Raw genomic sequence first — 13871 nt, forward strand, 5'->3', positions numbered from 1 at the left:
ACCTTCTTCTTCCTGGTGCATGTAAGTGCTTGGCTTGCGAAACTCACCACTCCGTCGGCTCGTCCATCAGCCCACTCCCCGATTTGTGTCACATGAAAGCCGGCGCAAAATTTTTTTTTAAATCCCTGTCCCAGCGGCACAAAACAGAAATCGTCGGGATGTCTGACAAAAGTGCAGTCCACATGGCCCTTAGTAAAAGAGCCCCTATATGTGTACCACCCTAAAAAGAAAACACAACTGAACCTTGTTTCCTTCCTTACACATCAGTATTGGGCGATGGTTGGACAAGGTAACCCTGTTCTTGTGTTTGGTGCGGTTCCCAGGTCTTGGATCCTGCCAATTAGATAGGGATGGGGCCCCTGTAATAATAATGCCATAAGGAGGAGTTTTAATATATGAAATCATATCAGGCATCATCACATATTGTACAGGGTAAGGCCCTGCACACAACCGTAGGGGAGGCGTATGAAAGGCCGCAAGCTTGTGACTGTACATACGTCCCCCATAGAGCAGAAATGGCCACACGGAGTGATACAGTGCCGCACATGCGCGGCACCGCACTGCTCCGTATACGGGGAAAAGATAGTCCTGTCTTTCTCTGTGTAACGGCACGTGCGCCATGGATCGCCATGGAGAGGGGAGGGGTCACCCCTCCTCCTCTCCATCGTGGCTGACATATGCCCACTGGCTGTAGCCGTGCAGGCATACATCAGTGTGCATATAGCCTAAATTAAGTTTGAGAGGAACACCTGGGAAATTTATTTATTTCATAATTTTATTGTGGAATTGCGCTCAAGAATTGTCTCGACGCCATAAGGATAACAATAGATAATGTAAAAGATATGTAGTATATCATCCCATAGACTGTGCTGCCCAGATAGGAGGAGCTGGTCAAGGGAGTGCACTTATTACAACTTTCTGTTGTACAGAAGATTACTTATTCCAAAACTTGGAACAGAATTAGTTCAGAGCTCAACAATGTAACATGCAGGCATCCCAGTTCTGTGCCTAAAAGTAAAAGTAAACATAAAAATGTACACCATAGATGAAATGAAAGGATAGTGTAGATTGAACTAATCTAACTGACCTTGTAAGGTCATCACAAATTTTTGTGCTATAAAGCAAAATTGTTCACGTTGTCCCCCCAGAAAACGTGAACAATTTTGAGTCTTTCTGAGGAATGGGGGGGGGGGGGGATTGTTAAGCCTTTCTTTGAAATATTTTGATGGATGTGTCACTTTTGTAACAATTTCAGGTATAAAATAATTGTCAGAAGGTGATTCACTGGTTTACTTTGTGACTTCATACCTTCTATACATCATACTTTACAGTACCATTGTATAGGTTTCATCCAGGTACCTAACATTAGCTACACCTGTAAAGATTTACAATATTTTCCTGTACTGATATTAAAATATTGTGTATTATAATATGCTTCTAAATAAAGAGTTAACTCTTAAAAACTAATAGTGAAAAAACCACAACTAATGCATTCTCTCTATTCTATAAGGCTTGTGGTTGGATAAGTTCATGTTTTCATTTAACGGTGACACATTCCCAGCGATCATCTGAGCAAGACGCCATGATGCTGGTGTGGTGTCATGTCAAGCGACAAAGGTAGAGGAAGGTGTTAATATCAGACAGAATTAGGCATATAACACAAGATTCTCTGGTTGATAATCTGCCCATCACCAAGGATAAGATATTCACCATTTAACAGTTAAAGCCATTTCTCGGTACCAGTTCTTCGAGAGTCAGTCATGCCTGATTATTTTTCATCTCTCTCCCTGTAAATCCTTACAAGTAAATTAAGTGCATTTGGTCTCACTACTGACATATAAGTGTGTTTCCTATTCTACACTACATATATATCATTATATACATAGTGTATTACCACGTCTATGCGATCTATGTCACCTTTTTTCTTCATCTACCTAGAATGACATTATTATAACCCCAGCAGCGTACATGACCCAAAGCGCTGGTTTATATTTGTGAACCCAGGATATACAATTTCGCTTGTTTGCATTTTCTTCTTATGCCGCTACATCAATGTAAACCCCATCAAGGTTACTAAGCAAAGCTAATGATCTGTTTGATGTTTCCATACACAATGCTTTTTTAGAGTACTCTTTTCTTTGTCATTGTTTACCCTGTCTTGTTTAATTTTCCTTTATTTTGCTCAAGACGGAAAAAACCTTTTCGGAAAAAAAACCCACAAAGCTTGACATGGCTCAGTGCACATCCCGAAAAGAGATCTGTACCACAGATAGATTCCCCTTTCAGCCCCCACACACATCAATCCCTTCAAGGCAGTGAAAAAAGCAAATGGTTACCTCATTCAGAAGAAATGTGGCACTGGAATCAGAAAAAGACATAGAAGGGGCATATATAGCCCAAAGCTGCACTCTCAAAATCTCTCTTTACAGAAAAGGGAGACTTTCATCCTCTGTTGATCTGCCTCGCAGTGTACATATAGTAGCATTCAGTCTCTCTTTCCATCACCCAGTCGCTCTCCTTCCCTCCCTCTCTGCCATTTACTCCTCCTTCCATTTCTCTCTCATTTCAAGTCCACCTCTTGCTGCTACAATGTGGTTGAAATTATGGATCTATGGATGTCTAAGTGCCAAATAATTGTATTAATGTCTTATGGCAACAAGCAGAAAAGCCTTTTGCTCTAAAGTCAGATACATAAAATGGATTGTGCTGCTTTCTTCTCGTGGTACAAAAGCACAGCCCCTGGCATAAAATTATTTTTCGCTTCTCTTGTGATGCCACTCACAGAGACTAGTGGTTTCAATGCTGGAGGCTCTACTGGCTTGTCCATTCACAAAGCAAGGACTCAAATGCAATTTTTGTTCCATTGAACCTAATGTATCTCCACTTTATAAGAAGAGTATATTTCACTTCATTGATCCAGCTCCAGCAACAGCAATTATTACTATACTTTACATAAAATGAACCAGTGTATTAACAGGAATGTATAAAGATAAATTCACACAATACCCACTGAGCCGCCATCAGTTACAAGACAAGAACCCTGCCCATGCATGGGGGGTGCTACATACCCTGTTTTCCCCTCGAAAATAAGACCTAGTAGAATTTTGTTCAAGCTTAGTAATATAAGGCTTCCCCTGAAAAGCAATGGTTGGTTACTAAATCATTCATGCTGATGGCAGAAGGGAAAATATATACTGTATGTAATAGTGAAATGTGCAAATGAAGTGAAGTCGGATGAAGACTGTAAACTTATTCCTAGCAGGAATCCTAGAGATATGTATGGGTAAAAAAAATATTAGTGATGGAAATGACTCTTTCGGGGGAATATTGAATAAGGTCATAGGAGAATCAGTTGAAGTGGTTTATAGGTAAACTTTAATAACGGGAAGCAGGGGCAGAAATTGTATTTCTGGGGTCTTAATAAACCTGTCTCAGGGTGCTGTGATGCATAACAGTGCTCAGAAGCATCAAGAATACAAGCATCAAGAATTTCATACTGTACCACAGAGATAAATAACAAAAATGGTTTAAGGTACTTGAACCCACCTATGAGTGGAATTGGAAATCTGTAGTAATGCCTGTGCATGTGACTTGTACATCTATTTATTAAAGGGGTTATATGGAGTAACATATTGATTACTGACTCTTAGTATATGCCACAAATATCAATGAAGTATTCACATGAGCACTTACCAAGCACAGCACTGTACATTGTATAGCAGATGTTCTTGGTATTGCAGCTCATCCTCATTGTCTTCAATGGCACTAAGCTCCATGATCAGTGCAGTACTGATACTCTTATGCTGCACATACGCCATACATACCCTGCACAGTACCCTCATCATTTGTAACCCTAAAGTTCCCCTCCATGTGGTTTAGGTCTGCTACAATATCTACGTAGTAAGCTTGGTTCTTGCACCACATCTATGTAGTAAGCTTAGCTCTGGTATTGTATTGTTGTAATAATATTGGTTATAATACCATATAAAGGGTATAGATCGATAGATAGATAGATAGATAGATAGATGTGCTGCCAAAGCCATTAACAAGGGAGGTGTCAAATACTTCAAAACATTATATTGGGATGGATCAACCTCTTTTGCCCAGTACTGCCCCTTGCTGTCCTGTGCTCCAGTTTCATCTGTTTGGAACATGTACATATAGGCTGCCTATTTTACTAGTCTTTTTTTCTTGCCATTTCTTTATCACATAATTCATAGAACTCGGAATAGATTGCTTTTTCTCCTGTCGGTCTGGCTATTTCCCAGTTGAGTTAACATGGAAAGGCTTGGAAAGGCAGCCCACAGCTGCTAACATGGTTCTGAATTATTCACATTAGCCTTTCTGGTGCTGTTAACTATTGTATCTGAAAATATATTATGAAGTCAAGCAGCCGTGGAGCAAAATTTAACCCTCGGTCTTGCACCCAAATGCCAAAGGTGGCAGTGTTGTTGATTACCTTCAAACACTATTTTCCCTAGGGCCCCAGGGTTACCCTCTTACTAAAATATCATCTGTTTATTAGAAATAATTGAATAACAACAAACCCAAACCACTACTCTGTAGAAACAAAAGGGGTCATGATCATTGTTTTGTTTGTCTATGTTTGGCGTTGTTTTGGTGCAGTTGTGGTACAAATGTGGTACAAATTTGTGACTTTCTATTGCGCCAAATTAACATAGGACAGTGCAAAGCCACTTAGACATAGACCCTGCTTGCACCAAATTCATTATTTGCATAGACCAGTATTAAATGGAGAAAAGTCTCTGGCGGGCACAGCCCCAACGATACCGCCGACAGCCCAATGCGTGGCCCGACTCTCCAGGGGCAGGGGTGATCACGGCAGGACTTTCCAGCGGTGCTCAATCAATGTATATAAGAAGATATCCATACATAAACATAGAGAAAGATGACGGCACTCACCGGTTCCAAAAGCATGAAAAGCGTCCTTTATTGGTGGGGAAGAATGCAGGGGGGTAAACAGACAGGTTCCGGCAACTGGGCCATTTCACGCACTGTGGCGCTTTCTCAAGGCTCTATGTTTATGTTTGCATAGACCAGTATTTACAATAGGAATGAATTCATGATTTGTGACTTTCCGTTTAGTCCCAAGTTTTGGCACAAAATGACACCACTCCCTACCCTGGTTCTGCGACTTTTTATGCAACGGTCACAAACAACCCACATAGCATAAGACACTGGCAGCAGATTTAGGGGGCCAAAAGGCACTTTAATGAATCTAACGGCAGCGGAGCACCAAAGACATACATCTATCACAACGAGCCGCTCTAATGATAAGTTACCACCAAAGAGTTTATCTGCTTATTTGTAACTTTGTGTTATGATATACAATAATTTATCATCACCTCAGGAGAATTGGGTGAAATAGTAAGGTTTAATTTGAAATATAAATCTTTTTAAAATCTCTAGTGACGTCACCTGGACCTCCATCTTTTTTTTTAGGTACTAATCAATGTATAGACTATCACTGCCCCCCTTTCTATGAGGTACAATGCCAACCAATATTAACCAAAGCATTCTAACCAGTCAGAAGCATGCTCTGATACTGATAATTGACTTACCAATTCCAGTGGCTTCCAGAGCAAGGCACACTTGAATTGGAATTGGCACGCTATAGAGAAACCAAATCCTTCTAGATCAATGATGGCGAACCTCTTAGAGGCTGAGTGCCCAAAATACAACCAAAGCTCACATATTTTTCTCAAAGTGTCAAATGGCAGTTTAAGCAGTAACTTATTGTTCCCTGCTCTGTCACAGGTTTCAATCGTATCAGCGTCCTGAGGACACCAATACAGTAGAAATTAGAATTTTCGTTACAGCTTCTCTTGAGGATTCCCTGAAACAGGAAAGATTACAGGAGCTCCTATTCACCTCCTCACACCCTCAGTGCTGAACGTGGCACATCCTGGGCTGCCTGGGACTGCAAGAGGAGTCACAGGTAAAATCTATACTTAATATTAAACAGCCTTAGACACTAAAAGTAGCACAATATAAGAATTCTGAACTTTATAAGCAGTTGTCTTGTGAAAGGTTCCCCTCATTATTGTCTCACCTTTATACATTATGGGATGGAAATGGATTTTTTAATATTATATAAAAAAATAAATAATATTATCGCTTGTGGTTATGAATTTCAGAAAAGGAATAAAATTGAGTAAATTCCCTTAAAAGTGCGCCCAACATTTAAACAAACATTGTATAGTATAAACCACTTGTCCAGTATATATATACTTTGAGAGTAAGTTTCTGTCCAGTTATATATGTGTAATCTTTATTTTCCCCTGGAGCGTCTGCCTTTGATTTGTATTCCTCGGGGTGCTGGTGCTGGTGGAGACCTTCCTGCTGTGACTCACTCCTCTCCCTCTTTTCTCTATAGTGGCAAATCAGAATTAAGCAGTTTCACAGTGAAAAATGTATCAAATAAAATAAACTGTAAGGCCGTCAGTTCTTAAGTGAGTTAAAAACCCAACATCGATGGCGCAATGGCATCATCCAAATTTAAAAATAGTAGGTGGGGTCTATGGCTCCATAGCACTCCTTTTATCCTCAGCCCCGAACCGCTGAAAGACCTCTTTCACTAGCCTCAGTGAAACAGAACCTTATCAGCCCAGGAGGCTGCCACCAGCTCTTATTTTCTATAAATCGGTCCTAAATGGGATTATATTGGATGAGGAGCCAACCTGGTAGCATGTATATAACCAAGATACAGACGTGGGGATTAGTGGATCGAGATAAAAGAGCAACATAAGTTAACTTTCATATTTAATTGTCTTGAGGGCACACTAGACAAACAGTACACACAATATATAAATATACATTATTTTTATTTGACTTAATTAAAAGGGTATTACTGGAATATGAACTTCTGATTCAATAACCCATAATGCTATAAATAAATGAATACAACAAAACTCAATTTCATAAATCACAAAATTCAAAAGTTTGCTTTCATGATTCACAAAGTTTTGTGGGCTTATAGGTGGAGTTATCTCCAAGAGGGGCGCGGTTCTCAGTAACATCTCCTCCCTCTTATGCTCTGCTCCCAGTGATGATGTAACAGACTGTCCTGCTCTGTTACCATAGTAATGATGTGTGTAACCGCCATTCCTGCACATTAACTCACTAAGATGACATCTCACCACAACACTGGCCATACTGGATGCACAACCGACTACAGCCTAGCATAGTGATGATCACATGACCTGCCCAGGCAGGTGCAGAACATGTAATGTTGACATGTGACCAGCGGCCATTTTATTTTCTGTGTCTCCTCCACAGCATTTTTCTGCTAAGGTAAGCAAAATTTTAAATAACTACAAATGACATATTAGCTTATATTTTAATGACCCATTTGAATAGGAAATATGCTTATTCCTGGAATGAGGATGGAGAAAGTGGGTGACTGGTATTAGCACTGATGAATATAATGCCCCCCTCCATCAGGTACATGTATTTTCCTATATTTTTATCACACCTCATGTGAAACAAGTCTATATAAACAGATCAACTATGATCACCAGATCTGTAATGTTTCCATAAAAATTTTTTTTCCATTGATGGTCTGGTATGCAACAATGGGATTTATGGGAAATCTATCATGAAAATCGAGCATGATAAACAAGGGACACTTACTCATAGAACCATGCACCATTACTGTGGTAATCTTTTTATATTTATTATTGATGACCTCCTTCCTTCTAATATTAACTTTTATAATTATGCTAATGAGCCTAAAGGGCTCTGGGGGGTGTTACCAGAGACCCTCTGTTCTGTATTTTCACAAACTGTTACTAGGCTTGTTACACTGTGTGCTAAAACTTCCTCTGATAAAGAAGATTTCATCAGGTAGAGGGAGGAGGAAGTGCTGAGGGAGCAAAGGGGAAGAGGAATAAAGTCTGAAAGCCTGTGAAGCTGCTGCTTGTAGGGGTTCTGGTAACACCCCCAGGAGTCCTACAGGCTCATTACCATTATTTTAAAAGTTATCTTTGAACAGTATATTATAAAGCAGAAGAATTTGACTATATTCATATATAAACTTTTACTGCATTATAGACTTTGCTGGACTCTCCCCTGTGTGGAATTTTGGGTCTTTATCAATGAATGTACAACACTTTCTAGTTGGACCGTGAGCCAGAAAGAATGGCATACGTCATATTAGACAGATTTATGAACAAAGAACACAAGTAAGAAGAGAAGTTTACAGCTCGATAGACAGTTTTTCTAAATTGTGGACTAGAAAGGGTGTAGCTTCAAAACAGTGCAGCGCTAGACAGATTTATCAACGAGAAAAGCGAGAATCTGTCGCAGACAACCATTGTAAACTAAGCCGACTAATGGGAGGTGAAAAGTACGACTAAACAGTCTTATACTATGCTCCATACTATGGAAGATTTATCATCCAGCAGGAGACCCTTTGATAATTCTGGCACTGCATATGACTGTCTTGACTATCTTTGAAAATGATTCTATAATATTAAAAATCTATAAATTTATAGTTGTATACCTTAAACAAAATTACATGTTACCATTAGGAATCCATGGAAACTAAGGAGTAAAAAAGCTTTTTCTCTGTCTCGTTTGGGGCTTTCTTGTGGTTTTGTATGTGTTTGTTTATCTTCTGTAGTTTAGCCATCTGATGATGAACTCTCCATTACCATTTCCTCTGGGCTGTTAAACTTGAATTTACTACCCACTTAACTATGTGTGCCCATTTAATGTCCTAATGATATTTTTAATGTATGAATTAAATTGGTGCTTATAGAATTCAAAATTAATATTTATATCAAAAGGCATTTGCCTTAGATCTATTTTCGTTTTACAAACTGCAGCTTTTTTCTTAAGAGACAGGATTCCACCGCTTCTCATAAATCAATCAGAATTAAAAATTCATATTCTCTTTAATGCATCCAATACCACGAGGAAAGAATATCCCTTGCAAAGCCAGACCTGCAGGAGTTTGTACACAGAAATGTTTATGACACCTAAAAGCTTTCTTGACTGTAGAATCCCTGGATAATACACTCCATTTGCACCAGTTCCCAGCAAAGGTCAGGTCTGCGAATGATGTCATTGTGTCAGATTTAGGTTAGATTACACAGTGTTGGATAGCAGCACTGGCATGATCATAGATGAACAGATTGTTCACTGCAAGAGCAGCTAGAACTTGTAGTTCTGTCATGTAACCAATGGTGTCATCAATACTGAAAGTCCCCGGGTTATGTACAAGATAGGTTCTTTAGGTTTGTTCTTAAGTTGAATTTGTATGCAAGTCGGAACTGTATATTTCATAAATGTTGCTACAAACAATTTTTTTTTTGTCCCAATGAAAATTGGATTTCTAATTTTGTTTGCATAAAACTTCATTACAGACACCTTACAGCTGATCATTGCAGCCTGGGACTATAGTAAAGCATCCAGAGACCTTCATCAGAGGTCACAGTGGGAAGAGAGATCCATCTGTAACTAGGGGTCGTCTGTAAGTCAGGGGTCCTTTAAGGGGTTTTCCCACAAAGACAAGTTTCTTATACTCAGGATGACAAAATAACACTTTCTCTAATTCACTGTTATTAACAAAAAATACAGCATTTCACAGATATAAGTCCAACATGTCTCTATCAGTCCTGGTCTACATAATTTCAGTTGCCCCTAGACACGACCCTGTAACTTCTGACTTAGGGTCGGGCAACCATCTTGGATTTCTGTATGACATCCTTGCTTGCTGGGATTTCTGTATCTTTCTTCCCTGAGCCACGCCCCCTGCACGGAGCTCACACTGATCACTTCCTGCCAGGACATTGTGAGCAGAGAGAAGCAGGAGGAGGCAGGCACATATCTGTGAGTACAGAGATGTAGGAGTGCTGACGGTGTAAAAGTCTGTCAGCCTCTGTGTAATAGAAATCGCATGCATCTCATCATCTCTCATTTGTCTCATCTCTCCTTCTATGTGTCAGTGTGTTAGTACAATGTCAGTAGCCAGATGAAAGTGCATATACACCTGTACCCTGATAATCTAACCACATTGTCATCTTACAGAACTAGATGGATCATAATGTGTCTGCTTAGAGAGTCCCACACCCTGGGATTTTGCAATTTCCCTCAGCCTAGGTAGTTATAGGGGCTGAAACAGCAATAAAACTTAATAAAATTGTAAAGTAAGGGGTTAAAATGATCTCTATTGTGTAAACATCACTAGGGGATTGAGATGTGAGAATTTTGTTTTGAGGGAAAACCCATTTAAGTAGGGGACTGCCTTTATAAATCTTTATACTACTGTGAATGTAACAGAGGGTGAAATTTTATTACGATTACATGAAAAATGATGCAAATATGTTAAATTAATGCAATTAGTTTTAGAAAATATTCAGAAAAAAACAAGGTCTCAAGACCAGTCCTGAGACAAAAAGCTGCATAGAATTAACTAAAATTCTTAGCAGCTGACTTTCAATAGGCTTCAAGAGATTCTAATTCACATGGTGGCTGTCCAACTCTTCAAGCATGTGAAAAGAACTGAAAATTAAAAAGGAGAAATGAAATAAGAGATATATAAAGATCTTACCATGTACAGTCACCCACTAATACACCCATAAGTGACAGCAACAATGCCCCCAAAACGGCTCAAGTCTGGGTGACCCAATCCAATAGGAAGTTTCATAAATGCAGACCATAGCTAGTGGTGTGAGAAGTCTTCAGTTATGTTTCATATTAAGTACCAGATTATACTTTGTGCTGCTACAAATTGTACATTGGATTAAAATCCAACAAGAGAGTGTTACATCAGGAAATAGCTTTTTAATTACAAATGTTTTTTGCTAGTCATCTTCTGAAGTTTAAGGGCTGGGCTAGTGGTATTCCTAAAATATCTTTACCCTTTTAAAGATAATATAAAAATTACCTAAATATATTACTAAAAAATAAACCCCAAACTTCCACCAAAATAATGTCTTTAAGTCATGAAGCATCAGTGGATCTGTAAATTTAGAAAAAAAGAAATTATATCGGATTGCATTTGATTGCAAAAATATAAGTATCGGTTAACTGAGAAACACAAACTGAATAAAACTATCTAATGAGTCTTAAAACATGCTGTAAACTTTTGGGTTACATAGAGAAGAGGGCTTTATGGGGAAAATATGTCACTTTCAAGTATACCCTTGGCAAGAGTGCTACTCAAAAGGACTGTATGTGTACTTACGGAGCCACAACTAGTGGCCCATTACCTTGACAACATATTGCTTCACCATTAACCTGTCTGGTTCCAGTAACATAATACTAATGAATGTAAAGGTCTGTTTGATTGATAGCCATATCCGATATACTTTTAGTCCATGTTAGTAAATCACTAGACCGTGTTTTCTGCCATGCTATTATTACTCTGCTGGTGCCTCATTTCTTGGAAAAGAGTTTGGTGCTCTGGGGCGCATCACTGTTGGAAGCGGACAGAAATACCATTGGACAACAGACAAATAACAATCAATACGCCATTAGAAATGTATCAAGTTACTGTGGATGTACTCCGAAGTAAGAGGATAAAAAGATCAGAGGAATATAGGCCATAGAAAACTGTTAATACACAGCAGATAAATTCATCCAAATAACATTTTATTGCTTACAGAAGATCACATTGTAAACGAGCAGATCCACTTCTCTCTGGCATATGATACCCTTGATAAATTCTGAAATGTATGCCACCCCCCTTATAATGCCAACACCACTATATCAGTATACAGTATCTTCCTTAGAAAATATCTCTGTAGAAAATATCCTATACTAATGAGTGATATCAATCATCTCTTTTTCACTTAAAGGGATCTTGAACATATGCACACACTGGACCCATATCAACAGATTTGATTTATAATCCTATATCCTTTCAGCCGTAGGTGTTAGTAGCTTGGAAGTTGTTTTTTTAACTTCTATTCACCGTTATAATTACAATACTATACAATATACTATAAAATATGGTAAATGTTACCTGTTCTCTTATGTATAGAGTGGTTTTGTATATTTGGAGCATATTAAAGAACAAACACATTTTTAAATATTGTGATACTATTGGCTTTTAGCTGCTATCGAGTCATACATGAATAATGCTCAAGGCTCCAGGAAACTCCTTGAGCTTCCATTAATTCCACAATTCCTTATACAGCAGTCTATGTTCTGGCTAGGGAATGCATATACAGTCTGCTGTAAGATGACAGGTGTCTGCTGACAGGTATATTTAGAGTATACACAGGCAATAAAAAATCCTCAGTTGGTTATTATTAGAATCCTCTGGATTGGAAAGGAACATTTACAATAGAATGATATGAGAACAATGTTATTTCTGCATTCCCATTATTACATATCCTACATATTACAAAAATCTGCTTTAAATCCCAATAGTAATTTTACTATATTGAGTAAAGTTTGTAATCTATAAATCTTATATCACTGGTACAGAAGTAGTTGATGAATAAAAAAAAGCCACAGCTTAGGATAACGAATGGATTGGTAAAGTGAATATGGAAAATAAAAACAAATTGCAGAGCTGATTTGTATGGTTGGTAGCAAACATAAAAAGTCCAAGTTGCTTAAAAGCACAATTCCCTATTTCTGCATCCCACATTTTACCCAAAACACCTACTATATCAGAGAAAAGAACTATATAAATATATTGCAAATATATAACATTTCATATGTACTGTCACTGTTCTAGGCTAAATCCAGAGTTCATTGCTCCCTACAGTTCTTATGCTTTAGAAAACACAATGCATTTGAGCAGTTGGTAAATTGTAATGAAAAATCCTTCAACCCCCCCCCCCCCCTAAAAGCAAAGCTTTACCTCGTTTAACAGGAACACACTGGAATTGGAAAGCGACATGCAAGTAGGATGCTTCCTAGCAGATCAGGAGCACTTGGCTGCCTCTGCTCGCTGATCATAGCACATAGCTTCTGGAAGCTCAGCCCACAGCATTTGGGTCTTACAGGACTTAAGAGAAGACCTGCCCATATGATCTGAGCATCATCATCACCACACTGCTCTTCATCTATGATGCTGAAAATCCTTGACTGCAAATGTCTTTGGACTGCACAGATATTCCCTTTATTGTGGTTTCATGAAACAAAGGCCCATATAGCAGATATATGGGGAGATGTGATGGTAGATGACATATTAACTTTCTGTGGAGATGCGTAAGTTGTAGAAGCAGATGAGGTAAAGTAGAGATTTCCTTAGAATAGACGCAGCGTGGGAGTGAAAGCAGTTGCTGAAGCAGTAGAATATTAAATGCATATAAAGGAAAAATATCAAGTCATAAAAGTAGAGGGTAGGGGGACTCTGATCCAGAGCATGTATTACATGGCATACACAAGCATATGATATCATGGTATTAGTTCCAAAAAATACTAGCTTTTTATAAAAATTGGCAATTAAAATAAAACTAATTTATTTTTTTGTTTTGAAATTTGTTGATTTTGGTCTTGGTTATAAAGAGGAGGTTCACCATTTACATGAATTGTATACCTTTTATCACCACGCCATTTCTTTTTTTTATAAATATCAGAGCTCTGTTTTTGCACTGTGCACCTTTTCATAATTTAACAAATTGAAATCTGACTCCCCCTTTCAAAACAAATATTGTGTCACTCACTTGTTTTCTTTCCGGAATTATGGCATAGTTTGAATTCTGAAGTTACTCAAAATTTTTAAGTATATTGCATACTGTCATCACTTCCCATTATGGCTTCAGTGCTCTCATGAAGCAGCAAGAGCACTGACATTTCGACAAGTAAATCCACTGAACTTCACATAATCTATATATACAGGATCTAAATAGACAAGTAGCCTGACAGCTTTCGTTACATGGAGAAGC

General features: G+C 38.4%; 1 protein-coding gene across 2 annotated transcripts in view; it reads right to left on the reverse strand.

Annotated features, from left to right (window-relative positions):
• The window catches only part of CACNB3 (calcium voltage-gated channel auxiliary subunit beta 3), a 119293-nt gene extending 106312 nt beyond the window's left edge, over positions 1-12981 (reverse strand). The window contains exon 1 of one of the 2 annotated variants that reach the window (XM_072135152.1): positions 12842-12981. In XM_072135152.1, coding sequence (XP_071991253.1) covers positions 12842-12880 — 39 coding nt within the window. In that variant the 5' untranslated portion in view covers positions 12881-12981. Of the gene's footprint in view, positions 1-2336; positions 2526-12841 lie in introns of those variants that run through there. The other variant, XM_072135151.1, reaches the window with a different exon arrangement.
• Positions 12982-13871: the final 890 nt, after the last annotated feature.

The sequence above is a fragment of the Engystomops pustulosus genome, chromosome 2, assembly GCF_040894005.1.
Source record: "Engystomops pustulosus chromosome 2, aEngPut4.maternal, whole genome shotgun sequence".
Taxonomy (NCBI): Eukaryota; Metazoa; Chordata; class Amphibia; order Anura; family Leptodactylidae; genus Engystomops; species Engystomops pustulosus.